This window comes from Canis aureus, chromosome 10, assembly GCF_053574225.1.
Source record: "Canis aureus isolate CA01 chromosome 10, VMU_Caureus_v.1.0, whole genome shotgun sequence".
Classification (NCBI taxonomy): domain Eukaryota; kingdom Metazoa; phylum Chordata; class Mammalia; order Carnivora; family Canidae; genus Canis; species Canis aureus.
The window spans coordinates 25633941-25654916 of record NC_135620.1 but is presented as its reverse complement, the minus strand read 5'-3'; the positions used below and the strand labels follow the sequence as shown (position 1 = coordinate 25654916).

General features: G+C 43.1%; 1 protein-coding gene across 1 annotated transcript in view; it reads left to right on the top strand.

The window, feature by feature from the left end:
• TRPC7 (transient receptor potential cation channel subfamily C member 7) overlaps positions 1-20976 on the top strand; it is a 140851-nt gene that overhangs the window by 72570 nt on the left and 47305 nt on the right. Inside the window, exon 5 of the mRNA XM_077913159.1 lies at positions 13988-14152. Coding sequence (XP_077769285.1) covers positions 13988-14152 — 165 coding nt within the window. The remainder of the gene's footprint in view (positions 1-13987; positions 14153-20976) is intronic.

Genomic DNA, 20976 nt, shown 5'->3' with positions numbered 1-20976 from the left:
GATAATAACAAAAATCTATTAAGTGCTTCATCTGTGCCTTTTGCCATATCAGGTACTTTGAATGCACTCATTCAGTACACCTTCAATATTGTCATCTCCACTTTCCAATGAAATTGATCTGGCTGAGAGGCAGAGTCAATATTTAAAGCAAGATCTAACTGACCACAGAGTCCAGAATCTTTGTAGCTCCATCACTTCAGCGTGCTCTCTTGTTTGATGTCCTTCTAATAGACTACATAGCTCACCTCAAGAAACCCTCCTTCTCTAAGAACCCTTCCCTCACCATCCCTCCATGTCCCCTCTCCAGATGGGTGCTTCTTCTCTGTTCTTTCATGGCATCCTTATCCAACCCCTGCTATAGAATTGACTGAGCTACAATGAATTTGCCCATTGGCCTGTCTCCCTGACCAAACTCTATGGGCCATGAAAACCAGAACATTATTTTTAACTTTTGCATTCCTGGTATCTGGCTCAGTAGGTATTTTCTGGATGGACAAACATATGATGAATGGATAGGATGGATGGACAGACAGATATAAACTGGTGTATACCAAATGTAACTTTAAACATGTCACAATAATTTATATGACTCAGTTTCTACTTCTGAAGAAAATGAATCTTCTGAGAGAAAAAAAATGTGAACTGCCCTGGGCTAATAAAAAACCAGCACTCAAATTAAGATCATGATTAACTCAACCCATCAAGAACACACGTATCTTAGGAGTTGACCCCTGAAAGACAAAGAGGACTACTACTGCTGCTTCAAACACTAAACAGAAATGTCAAAGGAACCCTTGCATTGGTTGCTTACATTTGACATGTAAAAATGACAGCCAGCAGTCACCTGCATGACAAAAACATGCATTCACCAGAAATAAATACTGCATGTTTCCCAGCATTTGGGGTGTAGTAAATTTCCACATTTCCCAGAGAAATTAAATTAAAGGAGCACCTGAGGATGTCCAGGTTGAAAGCCTGGGTGATAAAGCAGGCACTGATACCACTAAGAGGAAAAAAAAGCAACCTTTACTAGGTAGGTGGCTAAGGTATGTGCCAGGCTCTCTGTCAAGTAACAATGTCCCTTAAAGTATCAGATGATTGAAATGGGAAGTGTTACATTGAGAATAATTCTAGAAAATTATGGTAGTTGTTGGGGAGGAGGTATTCATCATAGATACACCCTATCATTCCCACAGAGCCCGGAACTACATGAGAAGGAACTGAACACTGTCTATGCTAGGTTTAACTTTGTTGGTCAGGTTGGTACTAAGAAGAAGAGGAGCAGGAAATAAGATTAATGCAATGGAAAGAAGGAGAGACAAACTCCCAGAAATGAGGACAAGTGTGGCCAAAACCTGAGTGTAGGGGTGAGCAGGAGTTCTGAGTTCCTCAGTCATCAGATAAATGAGGTAGTCCTCAGATTTTCCCCAACCTCCCCACAAGCCAAGATGGGCTAGGTGTTTGTAGGGAGCTAGGAGTACTGGCTCAGGATCTCACACCTCTGTCCATCCAGTTTTTGGGAAGCTAACTCATGTAGTCAAATGCAGGTAGAATGAATAAGATGAGTAATCTTCCACTTGGGACCATCAAAACAGAATTATGCAGGCCTGAACCCTGAGAAGGAGAAACTGTGGAACAATGGGAGGCATTAATTCACCTTGGCCATCAGTCCCAGCAACTCTACTGGGGGAGTGCCCTCCAAAAAAGATGGGCATGAGAAGATACAGGCATTTCTGGGGTAGACAGATAGAGATGCGGAGATAGGCATGATGGTGAGCAAGTGGCCACGTGTGCCGAGAGAGTGAACAGCCCACACACCAAAGAGGCATTCAAGGTCCTGAAGAATTCAGCACCCACTCCCACATGGGAGCCCACAAGGCCAGCAGCTGAACTGCAAGAGAAAATCCCTAAAAGCAGAGCAGAGAGCAGAGGGACAGACACACTCCACAGAGGCGTGGACCATCCCAGAAGGCTTTAATGCAAACAGAACAACAGAATAGAGAGACTATCTGTCTGGTGGATAGATGGATGGATGCATGTCTACCCACAGGGCTGGTTTGTACTCATCAGCTGACAAGGCCTGTAATATTTGGGTCACTTACCTGCTATTATTTCAACATTCATGTCTCATAATATCAAGACCCTGATAACAGTCACATTCCATAAATGTTGAAAATTCAGAAGTTTAAATTTTTAATAGTTTGTATTTTAAAAGAGTATGAGTACGTTTTAAATGTAAAACTGTAGGGCATCTTGGTGGCTCAGGTGATGATCTTGGAGTCCTGGGATCAAACCTCGCATGGGGCTCCCTGCTCAGGGGGGAGTCTGCTTATCCCTCTCCTGTTCTCTCTCAAATAAATAAATAATTTTTTAAATAAATAAATAAATATAAACTGTATATACAAATAAAAGCATCAAGTAAAAATAAAATACGGGCAAAATATACCTTACACATACATGAGCATTATAATATAAATTCAAAAGAGATGAAATTAACTTTAAAGTGTGATTTTTAAGTAATTACATTAAGGGGGGTGGTACCTGGTGACTCAAGCGGTTAGGCATCCAACTCATGATTTCAGCTCAGGTCATGATCTGAGGGTTGTGAGATTGAGCCCTGCATTGGGCTCCGCAACTAGCATTGAGCCTGCTTAAGATTCTCTCCCTCTGTAGCCGCCGCCCCGCCCCATCATGCACACATGCCCGATAGTAATAATAATTACATAAAGGTAAAATATAAATTATGATTTTTAAAAATAAAGCATACGAAATACATCATTGCTGAGTAATATGCATGCACAGCTCTCTGCAACACAGACTTGAAAAACTTGGTATCATAAAGTCATAAGTCAACTCCAAATAGCTCCCTCTGATTTATTCATCTGTAACTGACCTAATATTTTAGTAGATAATTAGATAAAAAAGCTTTTTGAAAAATGTATGACCACCTCACCCTACCACCAACCACTAGGTCCATCAACCTAGTACTAGAATTTCTGTTTTGGTTAAAAGCTATATTTTCTATTTCAAGAAAGTATGTCCAGTCTCTGTCTTCCTTTATTTAATACAGATGCAGATTTCCTCTATCAGTACTTTAAAATATATGTTCTCCTTGTTTATAAAGTCTTTGAACTCGAGTAAGAATTATTCTTGCAAGAAAAACTTAAATAAAACTTCCTCTTCTTAAAAACTATTATACGGCAAGGAATTTTATTTATTTATTTTTTATTTTTTAAAGATTTTATTTACTTACTCATGAGAAATACACACACACACACACACACACACACACAGGCAGAGACACAGGCAGAGGAAGAAGCAGGCTCCATGCAGGGAGCCCGACATGGGACTCGATCCCGGTTCTCCAGGATCGGGTCCTGGGCTGAAGGCAGCGCTAAACTGCTGAGCCACCTGGGCTGCCTCGGCAACGAGTTTTAAAAGACCATTCAAGGAGGTCAGTTAATTCCTCCATAAAGTTAAAAAAATGGACAATGGGAACTGTTTAGGGCAGGCTAGCCCCAGTGGGTAGAGGTTCATTCCAGAGGTGAACAAACACAGAATACATATTTGCTATCTTTTCTATAAATGTATGTAGTGAAAAATGTATGGGTTTTATATGAGAAAGGCTTGAGTTCTAATTCTTAGGCCCAAACTTCTGCAAAAAATGGCAATAAAAATAATTCTTGCACATAAAAAAAAAAAAAAACTATGAAAAATGTAGACAAATATTCTGTAAGTGAGCATACCTTTAATTGATTTTTAAAAAATCAATGCTTGATATAATTCTTTGGACAGGGATTAACATATAAATGATTTATATTTCTGAATTTTATTATACCAGTAAAAAATCTTAAAAAACAGTAATTTTGGCACTTAAAAATTGAGCTATAAACCAAAAATTGAACTGCATTTTCTGAACCCTTGAAAACTCCTTTGAGTTAGGCATGATTATGGGTCATTTTATAGATGGAGAAACTGAGACCTGAGAAGTTAAGACACTCTGCCCTTCACTAGTCAGTGGTAGAGCCAAGACTGGCACCAGGTAGGCTGACCTGAAAGCATGTGCATGCTCTATGACCCCATGAATCTTTGCACCCAAGGGACAGAAAAGCCACCAGGAAAGGTCTGCAGAGTTACAGATTCCATATAGGAACATTATTCAGTCAGAACTCAGGCACAGAAAATTATCTGAAACTACAGTTCTTCCAGTAAGATGTCAGTGTCAGGTGGGATTTGGCAAGAGACCCAAGACACTAATTAGGTCCTCAGCAAAGCAGTTTTTTGCCTGGAGTCGTACTTTTCAAGGCTGTAAATCTGGACTTAGGTGGACTCCACATTAATCTGGTTCCTGGCAAAGTGGTACCCAGGCATTGAGCCACTGCTTGAATCTGCTGCTGCTGTTCCTGCCTGTATGCAGGAGAGAGCACCCAGGATTTTGTCTTCAGTGTGATGATGACTTATTCCTTTTAGAAAGATACAGTTGTCGAGGGAACTGGCTTCGAGTCCTTCCCCTTGTGTATTCCTGATTTTCATCTCCACTGGGACTTGGCAGGCCAACTGACAGAAGCACAGGATGATGAGAGCTCCAACAGCATTTTAAATCACGAGAACCCCTGGCCTCTGTGGGCTTGGAGAAATCACTGTGGTCCTTTGTGCTCTGGCATGTCTACCTGTTCAAAAAAATCTACCTTGTGGAAATACAGGAAAACAGCTCAAAACATGGTCTTAGAAGTCAGAATGGCCTGGCTTCAAGTCCAGTCCATATCATAATCACCTTTGTGATTATAGCCAAGTTACTTTATTTCTATGCCTCATATTTCCACATTTATAATAAGAACATTAACAGCAGGGAGTCATGTGGGGGATAAATAATACAGTGACTGTTAAGGACAAAGCCTGACACAGAATAGATGCTCAATAAACATCAGCAATTCTTTATTAAAATAATAATTATTATTTTGTGAATATTTCTCAGTTGATGTTAGCTTATAGTGGTAATGGCAGACATAGATATTAAAGAATCCTCAGCAGATCCCAAAGATAAGCCTCAAACCCTACTTTAGTCTCATGTTTCAATTCTCTCCTGCACAAAAAAACAAAACCCTTAGTTTTTATCACCTCTCCCTGTTTGCTTCTAGTAAAGATATAAAGACAGCTAAATGTTCATCAGACCCTGAGTAATATAGAATCTGTTATATTTAGAAATTATTCTGAAATGTTGAGTCAGAGAGAAAATCATAGAACAAATCTTAGCAGCTCCAGAAGGGCATGCAATTTATCACTCAACAGATGTTACTATTATGAGCACCTATTATGTGTAAAACATAAGGCTGCACATCCTTGGGGATACAAAGACAGTTGGTTCCTTCAAAGAGCTTAAAAACAGCACAAAAGATGTAAACACAATAGTACAGCTCTTCACTACTTGACCCTTAAGCCATGACTGCTAAGTGAGTGCCACAGAACAAGACCCAGAGGAGTCTAAGACATCTCAGGGGACTAAGCGACTTGGTAGGACTTGAAAGAGGAGAGAGAGTTGGGTCCTAAAGGCTGATTAGGAAGTGAATCATAGAGAAGCAAGATGAACACAGGCAGGTAGGCTACACAGACCATGTCTGGGAACAGTATGTAGAGCAACTTGGCTGGAAGGCCCAAGAGGATAATCTAAGAAGGTGTGCTAGACACTGCTTCCATTTTGCCTATGGTTTCAGGCTAGGGCATAACCCTAAGTGGGGAGGACAGAGTCATTGCCCAGGTATGGAGAGTGGCCTCTGTGAAAGAGCAGAAGCAGTCATCTGGAGCCAGCTAGAGGTTCACTGTGAGCCCACAGTGGGACTCTGGCTGTGTGAGTGAAGTCAGATTGGAAACCCAGTTACCTCGTCAGCACCCTCTGGGCTCAGTGCTGTGAGAGGAATCCTGGTGAGCACTGACATATATTTAGCATTCGCCTCCAGGACGGCTGGCTAAGGCCCTTTGCCATTGCACCTGCACTCAGGAAAAGGCTCACCCACAGCTCTGGGAGAAGTCCAGCACCATTTGTTTAGGTCTCTGCATTCCAGAGACTAAAGCACAGGCTGTTCATGAATAATTGTCTCCATCAGAAAATCATTCTGTGTCTGGTAAGAGACAAGCTGCTAAGTCACAGGTGCAGTGCTCAGAGTAACTCACCAATTTGTGGCATTTGTGTAATTCCAGTTGATCTATAAAATTGCAGGACTGTTTGAGGTGGGAAAGTGTTTGTGTTCTGCTGTCCCTAGAAAACAGGAACAGAGAGCAATGGAGCAAGCTATTCAACTGAACAGATAATATCAAATCTTCATAGGAGTGAAGAGCTGTCAGAAGTACACACCTCCTCCCACTGCACAGCAGACTTTCAGGATGGCTCAGTGAGTAGGGACCTGCCTGGCAGGACACTCAGTTGTACAAATAACTAAGACACGTGCCATGGCTGGCTAAGCTGGTGGGTACACAAGTGGAAGATGAGGCAGGGGAGCCTGGAATCGAATGAGAGACATCTGTACAGGCTTCCAAATAGATTCTCCCAGAAATGAGGGAGATGTCCAAAAGACATTCGAGTAGTCCGCAAAAGGAGACTTTTGCAGGTGATACTGCAAAAAGATGAGGAGAGGGAGGCAGCATGCTGAAGCAATGCATATGTAACAAAGAAGCAAAAATTCCCTTGGCCTGAGCTCCCATACTTGTCTCCCTCATACTTCCTGGGTACCCCCTCCAGATGATGGTAGGAATTTTTTCCTGATAAGATCTTTAAACTCCTAGCTTGACTGCCTTTGGTAATGAAGCAAGTTGTCGTTGTCATTGTTTTCCTGTCCCCTGGCACTTCCACAGTGAAAACAAATTCAACCAAGACATGAATTCAGGCATTTATCTGTTCATTATGCCTCCTGGAGAGCAAGAAAACTTTCAGCCATTCGCACCCACGTGCCTCTTCCAGATATGGTGGTGTAGCCAAAAGTGCTGGGAATCTGCCAGACATAGGGATAATAAATAAGGAAGGCCACTCTGGTACTGTAAATGGTTCCAGGTTTGCAGTCTGACCACAACTGCTAGTTATGTCATTTCCTCATTCAAATGGTACTGCTGGCATATCCACTCACTAACCACCACGCTGAAGGTCCACAGACACTATCCAGGAGTTTTCTCTCTGGTAGAGGATCATCCAGGCATAAAACTGATAAAAGGAGAGACTAAGAATTGGAGAAGAGGAAAGAAAGACAGATTCTCCCCTGACTGGGCCCCATGAGCTTTCAGGAGAGAGAGAGAGAGAGACAGAGACAGAGAGAGCGCTGAACAACACCTGGACAGTGGTGATGAGAGGGAAAGCATGCTGGGGAGCAGAGACACTGGGAGCAGAGGCTCAGTGACAGTCAGGCTTGGGGCAGGCTCTGAGAAGAGTGCAGCCAGAGTTTGGCTAGAGCCTAAGGATGGGAGGCAAAAGAATAACAGTCAAGTTGGAACAGCAGCTAAAAGTCAGACTCTCAACTCTCTGACTCTCCTTTCCTTTGCTCTTCTCTTCTCTGCTTCCTTTTTCTTCTTTTCATTCCCTTTCACTTGCTTCCTTTCTCCCCAGTTAAAATCTCCTCCATCTATGCCCTCATGGCTCCCCAACAGCATGAATAGAGTGGATACAGGACTAGCACAGAACTGCCACTGCTCTCGAGAAGTGAGTCAGAGAGCAACTGTCCCCGCACCCCCAGGAGGACACAGCCCACTGCCACAGAACTCGGGCTGGAAAACCACAGGCACATCTCTGTGGCACATCTGGAATCTGGAGGCTCAGAAATGCCCTTCCACTTGGCAGACAGAATGAGACAGGGGAACCACTTTCTGGCTGTGGGACTATGGGCATATGTCAGGTGACACAGCCTCAGCTCCCTCACCTGCAAGAGGGGGAGGATAGCACATCTTCATTTGTACATGACAATGTACAGACATTCATTTTTTGGAGGGTTACTGTGAAGACGACAGCCAACAGAACTAAAATTCCTTCAGGTAGTAGGTCCTCAATAATGAATAGCAAAAACACTCAAGCTATGATTTCAAAACGTTTTACTTTATCTAGTGCCCATGCTTAAGGCTCCTTGAAAGAGGTATAATTTATAGATTCCCCATCCAGAGCTCCAAGCCCCACACCTTTCTTTCCTCTCTCCCACCACTGTCCACACAGAACTATTATGGCTTATCCTCTTGTGGTGGCCACTTGGGAGTGGCACAAATAGGTTCAATGAGCATAGCACCAATGTTGGTTCCATACCAGAATGTTCCACTGATTTAAAACTTCATGCAACAATGGCAATTTCTGCTTTTTTAGTGTAATTGAGCATACTAAATTCTTCAGGAATTTTTAACTCTAAAAACACCATGGCAACTCAGTCCTCTGCTGATGGGATAAACTCAGCAAGGTGAAAGGCCAAGAGACCTATGTAGACATCACTGTGTGGGGTGGGAGGGGAGCAGAAGTGATAGTGAGAATGGCAGCAGCAGTAATACCATTGCCCACCATTAATATTAATGTTCAGAGCACCCAATACACATTTTCCTCAATCACAAAACTAGCAGCCGTGAAGTGGCTTGCCCAGGGTCACAGAGCTAGGAAATGGCAGATCTGGGATTTGAGCTTGCATAGGCCAGCCTCAGAGACTGTGAGTGCAACCACTCTGTGAACTACTGGTACAGAGAAGAATAATTTGAAGGTCATCAATGGAGACAAAGCAACCAGCTGCACCAAGGATGTGGAGCTCTCAGTATCAGGTCTCTCAAGGGAGAAAGCACACCAAGTGCACCCACTGGTGGGACGATCATTCAGTGTTACCAGTTCACCCACTGGGAGGACCTACTCCAGAACTGGCAGGAGGTGTTACCCCAAGGTCCCATTCCACTTCACAGTCACAGGCCCGAGAGCTCCAGGTGGACAAGAACTGCAAGCTCTTTCTGTATTTCCAGTGCTGGGCACAGTGCCTGGTAAGAGGGAGTACTGAAGAAAATTCTATGAAGTGAATGAACGAACAAATGAATGACCCACCAACAAACTAAACTAGTAAGTGACTAATACTTCCATTTCTTTTCCTTCCTCCTCAACCTCCAAGACTTGAGAGCTTTCCCAAGACAGAATGGGAAGCAAAAACATTAGCGCCACTGAACCCAATTCCACAAGATGCTCCAAAAATGAAATGGCACCACAGAATTATTCTAATTCCGAATGATGGTCCTCACTAAGAAAAGCCACTTGATGACCATAGTTTGAGACAGGGTCTGTCTCCCTTTGCCTATGCAGACAGTTTCCAGGGAAAATACATTTCTATAAGCAAATCCTGGTGATGAGCTAAGTAGAAAACCTTGACCACAGTCATATCAGACACCGCTGGGCCCTTCAGTGGTTTATCTGTATAAAAGAAAGTCATTTTATCTATAAGCACTGGATTTTACAAATTTTGCTCCAGCTAAGTCATTCTTCAGCTGATCAAATCTTGCATTGCCACATCTCATCATTCTATAAACGAGACTCAGTGTGCGAGAGAAAAACTTGTACTTAAAGGCCTGGAAATCACAGTCTTGAAGCCACTGAGCTCAAATGAGTCCTCTTCTCCTCCCTGTGAAAAATGCAAAATGCAGGATTCAGGGGAGGGACACTGAGGAGGAGAAGTGCTTTCGGCAGGTTCAAGACCATGCACTGCTCCTCAACGGTGGAGTGCCCCACCAGCTGTAGGGGGTATCAGGGTGCAGAAGACCCTTGATAGGGACTCTTCCCACACAACAGAAGCCAGCCCGCTGTGAGCTAACGGCATGGATAAATCAAGCTGTGCCTTCAATGGAGGGTGGAGCAGAAGGGACTGGATAGAGGGAGTGACCTAACCCATGTGGTTAGATTACATGGTTGAGACACCAACACTTTAAGAATCTGTCTGCCCCAACAAGGTGGACACAAGAATAAAGACTGGAGGGTAAGGTAGAGCTGCAGAGAGAAGAGGGAGGAAGAGAGAAACAGAGGGAGAGAGACAGAGAAAAGGGGAAGGAAAGCAGCATTATGGGCTTATTTCTGTATATTACATACTAATATAGTGCTTCCGATTAGCCAGGTACTATTCTAAGCACTTTACAAATTCTAATCCTCATGATTAGTTTCATCTATAGAGGAGGAAAGCTCAGCACAGAGTCAGTGACATGAGAGCATATGGACAGTAAGTGGCAGGGCCAGGACTTGAACCCAAGAAGCCACAAACCAGCCCATGCCCTTATTCACCGCACACCAGGAAAGTCTCAGGCCTCGTTTTGATGAGAGTGTCTAGCCTGAGAGCTTTAGCATCTTGTGAGATAGCCTTAAAAACAGTAAGTTAAGAAATGTTTGTATCTCTTCAACAACTATGTATTCTTAAAACATCAGTTTTTTCCTTGTGAATGAATATAAAGTGGGCAAACAGTGAAGGGGATGGTTCTCCTTTGGGCTATAAAAGGAAAACAGCAGCCCACATATCAAATAAGAGTAGAGTAACAGCCAAGATTGAGCTAATATGTCCAAGAGTTCCCATATGGCAGCATTGTATTCTTACTATGTCACCAGGGGCTAGGAGAAACAAGATGCTTCGATATTAACAGAAAAGTAGCTCTGGGTATAGCTGTTGTTATATTAACCAGAAAGGCTGGTCAAATGAGCCATGATGATTAACTGGTGTGAGATGGTCTCAAAAACCAGCAGCCACATGATTCCTGGTCCCTCTGGACTCTCAGGTCCTGTTTTCCAGCCAGTCTCCTTGCCCACTGTAGGGGATGCTGGCTCAGAGCTCCCACTTATCTCTGCAATTTTACTTCTCTCAGCTTCCCCCTCCTGCCCCGGTTCTCTGCACAGTCCATCATGTGGCTGGATTTCTTCTCTCTGCACATGTCCAATCATGGATATGGCTGGATGTCTTTTCTCTGAAAAGACTGCTCAGCTCCATTTAAGGCCACCTTAATGGATTCTCAGCTCCAGACCATCAGGAACTCCCTGCTATGAAAAGTGGAATGGGAAAACTGAGGTGTTCTTGTCAGTTCCTCTGAAGAACTTCCATAAAAGTGAACCACACCCTCAGTCCAGAATTGTCTGGGGTGAGAATGGCCTGGGCAAAACCCTTGGGGTCACCCATCCTTTTGTGAGCTAAATGCCAAAGCAAGCAAACCCAAGACAATACTGATTTTCTGTGTTCCCATTCCATTCTAGCTGCAGACTTTTCCTCATACCCATTCATTTCTCACCCTACTTCTGAAAATCCTTCCCCCATGGACCTCCCCACCCCCACCTCCCTGCAAGAATTCTTCCTGTCCTTGTTCCCTAGCTGAGTGTCCTTTTGGTTGGACTGTTGTGAACTGATGGCATGCCTCATGTTACTCTTCTCTTCCTGGGATCACAGATGATCTTTCTCTGTGCTTCAAAGGCACAGTGGAAAAATTCCTTTGCTACACACTGAATTTCAAAAGCCTACCACAAGTACAGAAAAGCATCCATAGAAAGGTAAACAATCTGGGCTTCAGTTATCAGCTGCTGTCAGCTTTCTGGGAGGAATATACTATAAAGTCTATCCACAAATAAATATTATAATTGGAGCAAGTTTGCTTTATTATAGGGGAAGAAATGCAGCTATAAAACTTAGCATGTGTCTCATCAGAAGAAGTCTCAAGACAGCCCCCTTGTTTTAGTTGTGATCACTGTTTTCTCTGAGGCAGGCAAGGAGGAGTGGGAATGGTCCCCACTGTGTTTGATCTCAGCATTTCTTCCCCTCCAGCTCTGCTGCTCAATCTTTTGTGCTGACTTAGCTGCAGGAGGCAGTAGAAAAAGCATGGATACAGAGAGATCAATGGAGGGGTCAGCACCAGAGTCCTTTCAGAGCAGCTGCAGTGCAGGGAGCCACAGGGTGAGCTAAGGTCTTCTGCTATTTCATAAGCTTATGTCCCACCTTCTAATCTGACTATGGGTTTCTCCAGAGCAGATCCATTTCAGCACCCAGAGAAGGCTGGCTGTTGAAAACAAGACAGGCACTGAGGGGGGAACTTGATGGGATGAGCACTGGGTGTTATGCTATATGTTGGCAAATTGAACTCTAATAAAAAAAAATACCAAAAAAAAAAAAAAAAAAGGAATGCCACCAATGCCACCTACTATCCCTCTGTGGGATCTCGCTCTCAGAAAGCTGACAATTACTAAAATACCTATGTAATTTTCTATTGCTTGCTCCACTTTGCTGTGAGCCAGACAGGGCATAGGAAAGCCTATCACCTGCTGGCCTGGGGATTCCTACCCTAGGATGAGGAGAATCCACAGCTCTTATCCTTATAGGGAAAGACCACAATGGTTTGGATCCAATAATGCTACCAAACAAGTTACATTTTCACCAACATTTGGATCATAGTATTATCGGGGGCTGCTGCATGGTCAAATAAACCTTAGGTAGTGTCTTCACACATCACTTGGCTGCTGCCTTGAGTTCCCAGAAACTGGAAACAAGAACATGCTGCCATTTGCATTGAGAATGTTTAAAAAGAGTTGTATTTATATTACTCTTATAATGAAAAGGAAATGTTTTTACATTTCCTCATAATCACTGCACATGTCTCCTTAATACCCAATGAGGCAAATAAGATGAAAATTGGCATATTATGCTCGAGAGTAATCAGATGAAAAGTCAGACCCTTTGAAGAATGCCCAGTGTGTCTGTTCCAGTCCATGGATGTGTAGCTATCCTGAGTAGGGCCAAAGTGCAGGGCAACCAAAAGCATTCAGCAGCTTCCTCTTGTCACAGGGGGGAAATAAACTAATAAGCAAAATTTTCTTACTTATAAACTTCCTTCCCATAAATTTTACTTAAATATTGCCTATTAACCATTTCCACTGACCAGGACTCAAAATCAACAATCAAAACAAATAGCCAAATGGCAACAAATATTTGCAGAAAAAGGCTGTTTGTTTGCAGCAGTTCAATTCAACTTATTGGATGGAGTAGAACGAGGAGACTCTCTATGTGAATAAAAGGATGTCTCCTGTACCATGTAGACCCCAAGAGGGGGTATATATTATCTGAGCCTCTTACTACACATCTTCATTCTTCTTTCTTTTGAACTGGTTCATTTTAACTCTGTAGAAGATGGTTGCCCACATCTCCCAAGATTACTTGTTAACTCCTGGTAAATAAAAAACTGCCTCTCTCCATCAGTCTCAAATACTCAGGTGAGAAAACCTGGTAGGCCAGTAAGTCAGGGTTCCACACCTAGTCTAATAAGTTATATCCAGAGTGGTGAGGTCACACAATACCAAACGGCATAAGAAGTCTGTCTTGTAACCTGGGCATTAGGGCAGGGCCATTCCAAGAGAGGGAGGTGGCTGTGGGAAGCTACTGCCTGAGGGACACCATGTGTCAGTGCTCTGGCAGGCCACAAAATTTCTATGCATCCAAGCAAACACCACTAAAACCCAGTGGGGAAATATTCAGTTTGAACATGTCCTCTAGAAACACTGTAAGCACTTTTCTTAGCCAGTAAAGGAAAAGAGGTGGGAGCACTTCTACAAACTTATTTAATCCTACAGAACAATAGGCTGTTTTGCAAATGAGATACTAAAGCTCACAGTAGTTAGGTAAACTGCCCTAGGTCACCTGGTCAGAAAACAGAGGAGCAAATTTCAAACCCAGGTGGGACTCCAAAACCCCATTTATTCTCCGTTCATTATTCATGCTGCCTCCCAAATGAATTCCACCCAAGATAAGTGCCGAGCACCAATGAAGCCAGTCCCGTGAGGTCTCTGGCCGCAGTGGCACTACAGCCAGCAGCCTCACGCTGGAAGGGCATAGCAGGGAGCTGCCCATTGCTCTGTCCTAACACCCCAGGCACATCCCAAGTAGACCCTCTCAACCCCCAGCTACTCGTAGGTGGTATACTGTTTCAAGTGCTACCGATGCCATTTTCCTGTTTGCGTTTTGTTTTTGTTTTTGTTTTGTTTTTACAGTTCGTTGCTCATCCTAACTGTCAGCAGCAATTGCTTACCATGTGGTATGAAAATCTCTCAGGCTTACGTCAACAGTCTATCGCTGTGAAATTCCTGGCTGTGTTTGGAGTCTCCCTAGGCCTCCCTTTTCTCGCCATAGCCTATTGGATTGCTCCGTGCAGCAAGGTACAGACCTGCTTAAGGCGCATGTCGTTTGCAGTGATTTCTTCTCTCCTTCGCATGACCTAAAGGCCATTCACTCAAAACAACAGCTGAGCATTTCCCCCGTGTTGCAAGAAGAGAGCCTTGAGATATTTAGCAAAAGTAGAAAACCACACAGACCTGCTTTTTTTTTCCATCACTTTTCTAAAGAGAAAGGAGTGATAATATGGGAAATGTCAAATATATGAGGCATAATCTGATCAATATCAGAAGAGAGAGAGGAGAGACAGGCACTGTCATGCCTCTAATTATGCCATGTCCTCTACATTCACAGTAATAATTATAGCAATGGTCCTAGGAATAGGCAACATTTACTGAGTACTTTCTTTTGGCTAAGCCCTTTTCATGGAAGATCTCATTTCACTCCCTCAATTACATTGGGATGCATATTCTTTACAAAGTAGGTTCAGAAAAGAGAGATAATAGGCTGCGAGTAAAAATGCAGCTCCTGCTGGGCACTGCAGATCCATCTTCATGATATCCCAGTTTCCCTGGCTTCCTTGATTAGGCTCTGGCTCACACAGGTAGCTAATTGGGTCACAAGAAGGAAAAGACAAAGGAAACAGGAGAGCTGAAAAGGTGCAGAGCTGGGTTCTCTTCTCACAGGGAAGCAAGGGACTGGAACTTCCCCCACTTCCCTCCCCACCATGCCTAAAGCCATCTGATCTAGAGCCACAGAAAACCACAGCACTCACTCCAGCTTCAGGCAAGAGTTAGCAACCAGAGGACTAAATCATGGAGAAATGATTCCACAGGGAATCAGACCAGCTAATGTGATTAACAAAAAATGGAACCTTTTGTCAATTCTAATTAGAGGGAACTCAGGCCAGGATGATGGGCTCAAGACTTCAGCGCTGCTGCCAAGGCCACCTCATCAGGCAGGCAATGCACTCACTGCCTTAGAGTATGACGGGTAACAGAGTGAGGTTAGGATTCAGACTCCTTCTTCTGTAAAATGGTACTACAAAGTCCTCAAATTGAACATTTGTGGCATTCAACCTTACATTCACTGAGAATTTTCTTTGTCTACCACGCCACAGATTTCTAAATCAGAATTCCCCAAAGTTACATACAAAAATAAAGGCAAGATTTCCCGTCTTTCATTATGAGCTAAAAAAAAGGACAGTGAGCAAAAAACACCTAGCCAGATTTAAAGCTGGGTTAGAGTAGGTCATTGGTTCCAGGCACATGTTTTCACATGGAATTATCTAGTCTGTCCTACAGGTTAGATCCTTGCCTTTATCCAGAGCCTAGATGGACAAGGCTGCTCACCTCCATATTCTTGGAGCCCCAAACTAATTTCAGGACATTAAGTCATTAAAATAACAGCCACTTGGATTGGTAGAGAAAGCACTGATAATCGTCACTTTTGCTAAGTGTGACATATGTGACAGCTACTAGAAAACTGGGATGGTACTAGCAAACTGGTTTGCCTCTGCCTGCCTGGTGGCCTGGAGAAATACTGAGAAAGAAATGATACTCCAGTTGCTGACTCAATTTTTTAGATTTTCAGTAGGTCTGAGAAGGATCATCTTGGCCAGTATCAATCAGGCAGATGTGATCCAAAAAAAAAAAAAAGTACACATGGGAGAAATTTCTGGACTTTCCTGGGGTCCAGTAAATCCAGGAGACTGATGCCATCATGAAACAGAGGGTTCATGCCAATAGCAGTCTTCTAGAACATTCTGGAAGAAAATATGATAGGAAAATTTAGCCCACCAGTAAGGCTTCCTCTCCTCTGCTCAGATACCTGTCTTGATTGACATTTTGTCAATCATGGAGCTTCCAGTAAGACTAAGAAAAATATCAAAGATAAATATGAGTGGGCCATTACACTGCTTGTGCCTTTTGGGCACTTTCTGGGCTGCAAGTCTAAGTTCAACACACTGGAGGGTGTGTCCATGTCGGAGTGACAAGTTTTAGTCTGTGGCATGACATCACTCTTTGTGGCACTGCTTATTCTAAGGTTCCCTCATTAAAGAGGGAAATTAGTTGACAAAGTTGCTCTAAGGCAGCCAAAGGGCAGATAAAACAGTCAAGATATCTTTAGTCTTTCCTTTCACCACGACAAAAGAAATCTTTTCAAGTTTGGCAAAGATACTATATTACTGGGGATTACAGAGGTATTACTTATTCCATGTGAAGAAACCAGCCCTCTCCAAAGGATCCTGATGTCCAAAATACAATGTCCTCCCAAGGAAAGTGGCACAGTGGAGAAATATGTTAATGTGCTAGTATCCCTCCTCCCGAAGGGTCACTTCCTTTATACCTAATAAATCTATGAAAAAGCCAGTGTCATCCCAGCAACTTCATATTCTAACCACATTAGGACACCTGCCTCAAAAAATTAGAACTTGATATTCTTTCATAAATGTATTCATAAAAATGTCACTGCTAAATCCCATCAACCAGCTAATGTCTAACAAACTGTTGAAGTTTCTGTTTCCAACTTAATGGTCCATTTACTTAATAGTTGCTGTCTTAATTTAGGGACCACTAGGGACACCAAAATTACTTGACTGGCCTGCCAAAATGATCTCATCATTTCTTTCCCTTTGAATCCTCATGGCTATCAATTCGACTTTTAAGTTTTTGAGGGTCCCTAAGAAAGACAGCTAAATAAGAAGATTATAAGGTCAAGGGTGTCAACACAAGTTCAGCTTACTAATATAGTGGCTGGAGAGGGTAATCAAGTCACAGATGTGTACATAAGGTGATAACAGCAGGTGTGGATCATGTGACAGGACTGCCAAGGTCAATAAAGAGAACAGTGATATTTTTCTGTGATTTCTCATCTTAATCACCAACATGGCTGAAGTCATGCAGCCCACTGGGAGGCTGGTGAGTTCTCACCTCATGGCTGCTCTCAGGTAGGTCTTTGCCTACAGAGCACTTCATCCTCTCAAGGAGTTCTTGATGCCAAATGCCCCTCATGGCTCAATAGCCTGTTTTTGCATCCTTTGTTATTTCATTCTGATTCATAATTTAGGTTGCTTGCCTGTTAAAATCTGAAAGCTGTAAGAGTTAAGAGTCATTCTCAAGGGCCTCCACAGGGTCTCTATGGCAGGTGGATTGAAGAGTAAGTCAGCAATCTGGAAGTGTTAAGGAACAATACAAGTTCTAATTGTAAAGGTATGAGAGATGAAAATGATTTCCTCCATGCCTGTTAACCTTGATGGTTCAATTATCCTTATAACTCAGTCCCAGGACTCAGGCAGTAAGAGCTGTAAAGGACTTCAGCCTCCTACCTATTGTCTTTGCAAGGTACAAGCCATCCATTTATACACTGCCACATAACTCTCCACTGAAGAACACCAAAGTGTTAGCTGTCATGCCCCAACCCCTCAGCCGGGTACCAACAAAAAACACCTAGTGAGGAAGTGGAGTAACTCTGCAGCTTTGGAAGATCCCTGCTTTCCCTTGTCAAAGGTGAAGCAATTTGAAACAAGGGTCTTCACACCACGTGGTCCAGAGCCAACCAACCAGGAGAGGATGATGCCTCCAAAGGCCTCTGTGTCCCCCTACCTGCCTCTACCCGAGAGCACTAGATTAAAGAAAATCATGCTGTAATTTTTGAAGCATTGCCATGGAGGGAAAAATCTGTGCCCAGAAATAGAGCATATTTTGTTCTTACATTACAGAAGTGTCTACTCCTGTGCTCGCTTCAGCAGCACATATACAAAAGTATCCACCCTCAAATCCAAAAGGAGAGTCCATTGCCTGTCCCCATGCTAGGATAGGAGTTCAGAGTACCAGAAGGCTGATGACTTCCATACTTAGGCCTGTCTGAGCCTGGCAACATTCTCTCCCCAGCTCTCTATTCAATTTCCCAGCACAGGGTATAGCCCTGCATCTCTCTCCACTAACAAATCAGCTAGTGATCTGAAAGGAAGGACCAACTCTTCCAGTTTATTTATTCTATCCAGTGCCCAAGATTATGGTGCACATAGACGGTACCCCCAAAGGGCTCATGGCATAAATGCTTTAGGACTCTGTGTAGCTCCCACTTCATTAAGTGAAGCTTTATAAGCTTTATAAGAGCCAGTTGAATTAAGTTTGCCCTTAGGAGAATCGCCTGAGGCTCTCCAGTGCCACACAATAAGTGCTTCCTATGTTCCAGGAGCTGCTCTGCTTTGTACATATTATTCATTTCTTTTATCAACCCTACATGATAAGTTATATATTTTATCCCTACTTTACAGAGGAAGAAACTAAGACACAAAAGGATTAAGTAAATGATGAAAACTACGGAGTTGTAATTTAAACCTAAGATCTCTGGCTTAAAACACCTGACCTTAACCATTGCACACCCACATACACATACACATACACACATGCACACACACACACACAACCTGCCCTCTACCCTTTCCAGTACATCAGCCACATTACAACCTTCAGTGCTGAAGGTAAACATCTCAACCACTGACTACTTCACTTTGCAATGGACTAGATTCATAAAGTCAGAGGTAGCAGGACATTTCTAGAAGAGAGGAGTCAAAACCATGATATGACAGACTATATTCTTTCTTTTTCCTTCCTGAGAAACCCCTACCTTCAAGAGTCCACTATCACTCAGCACCTCTTCAGCCCATAGGACAAAGGGTGGATTCACATGGTCATGTAAGAATGCCCAGATTAGAAACACCCAATGAACATCCTCCTGTCCCACCCCACCCCCAAAAAGGAAGTTTTCTGAGCCCTAGGTTAGACATTTTGAATAAGAATTTTACAGGTAGCATACAGAGAAATTTTCCCCTAAGTTAACCAGGATCTCTAACCACTCTGGCCTTGAAGATGTGTGTGTTTCTTTTTTGGAGCACTTGATCCAAAGTTTGCATCCATTCAGCTTTCCAACTTATACACACCAAGCCCTTCCTTGAGGTCACTGGCACCTGGAAGCGAGTGAAGGTGGCATTTAGTGACACAATACTGGGTAGAGATGGTAGAAACATTCTCCAGGTGGAGACCTACTTTGCAGGCATGTGGCTACCAGGTCCCCATTGAGATGCTTACACTTGTGGTTATGGCTAAGAGCCCAGTGGCATGGGACACAGAGCTGTGCTAACTAGTAAAAGTCCACCTCTGATCGCTCACCAATACCATTTGTTTGCAGCTAATTTAAGAGCATTACTCAGGGGATCCCTGGGTGGCGCAGCGGTTTGGCACCTGCCTTTGGCCCAGGGCGCAATCCTGGAGACCCAGGATCGAGTCCCACATCGGGCTCCCGGTGCATGGAGCCTGCTTCTCCCTCTGCCTGTGTCTCTGCCTCTCTCTCTCTCTCTCTCTCTGTGTGACTATCATAAATAAATTAAAAAAAAAAAAGCATTACTCAGTTGTTCTCATACTCATATATTTCCCAGAGATGAAGAAGAGTACCCAGGAGGTCTGGGGTGAGCCAGGCATTGAGATACAATAAGCATGCATTTCCTGCTATCAGTTTTCTGCTCATAAGATCCAAGTAAAGACAGAACTGCTTTGGCCCACTCCTTAGACTCACCAATTTTGCCCTGGTGAGCAAACAGCAGAGCAAGCCAAGGCCTATATCTCCCAAAGCTCTACAGTCTTTTTCCATAACACTATTCCTTGATCCAGCTTTCATGATTCCCCAGAAAAGAGGTGCTGGCATACATTGGCTGACTTTTCTCCCTTCTTTTAGTTCACCAGGTGACCTTAAGAAAAGAGGAAGTTTTCTCCAGGTGTAGTTTGTTTCAAAAATTATCTTTGTGAGACAAATAGGAAATGTCACACACAAAAGAGAAAAAGAACAAAAGCTACTGAAATGATTTGATCTCATCTGACCTTAATCAAAGTTTGACCAATTAAAAAGAAGTCTACAAGCCCAGAAGAAAAAGAGGAAAGGAACATTAATACCTAACCTCCCTTTCCTCTCTATGGCCCAGATCAAGTGGGAAATGAACCCAGGGTAATCTTCCAAAGGCCCACAGGGCCTTAATAGGGTTTTTTTCTTATGTTTGCAGAGGATAACAGCAATTTTTATAGACTCATCTTCTGTTAGACAATAACAACTTGAAGGCGGTAACAGAGAGAACATTAAATGCCTCAAACCATGTCTTCTGGGGAATCCCAAGGCCACCTCAGGTTCAGCTATGTGCAGCTTCCTGCATCAGGTGCCCTTCATTGTATCCTCATCCAGGTCATCACCACAAGATGCTACATAGAGCCCACTGATAAAGGATAGGAAACCTGGCCATCAATCCCTTAATATTTGGGTCTATCTCCATGGTCCCCAGCTTTTTCTGACACTTCTGGGACCATGCTGTGATACACAAGATCTGACATCTCTTTCCCTCTGCTCGGCTTTCCCCACTCCTCACCCCATGGTCAGCTTCCATCTTCCCTCCCCTCTCACCACTACCCCAACTAGGACACAGTGACAAGAAACAAAGCAGTGACTATTTAAGTCTCCTGGGTACACCAGCATCCTGGTTGGGAAATGGAGCTTCAAGATTCGAACAGAGTCAACTAAAATGCTGAAAAATTCAAACTAGCTATTCGAGATATAAATCAACACAAGCCACAGTTTAATTCACTTTTCTTAATGAATTTACATGAGATGCTTTATTTGTCCTTACATTTAACCTGTGCATTCTGAATTTAATGAATCTACCTATAGCCAAAATTAATCTATTGTCTGATTTTGTTAATAATGAAATTAAACATTACAAAGAAGCACAATTTATAAACTGTCTGTAGGCTCCATGGTTTTCAGGTAACTAGAATTTCAGGTTTTCAAGCACTAGATAGATTAGTGCCATATGACATCT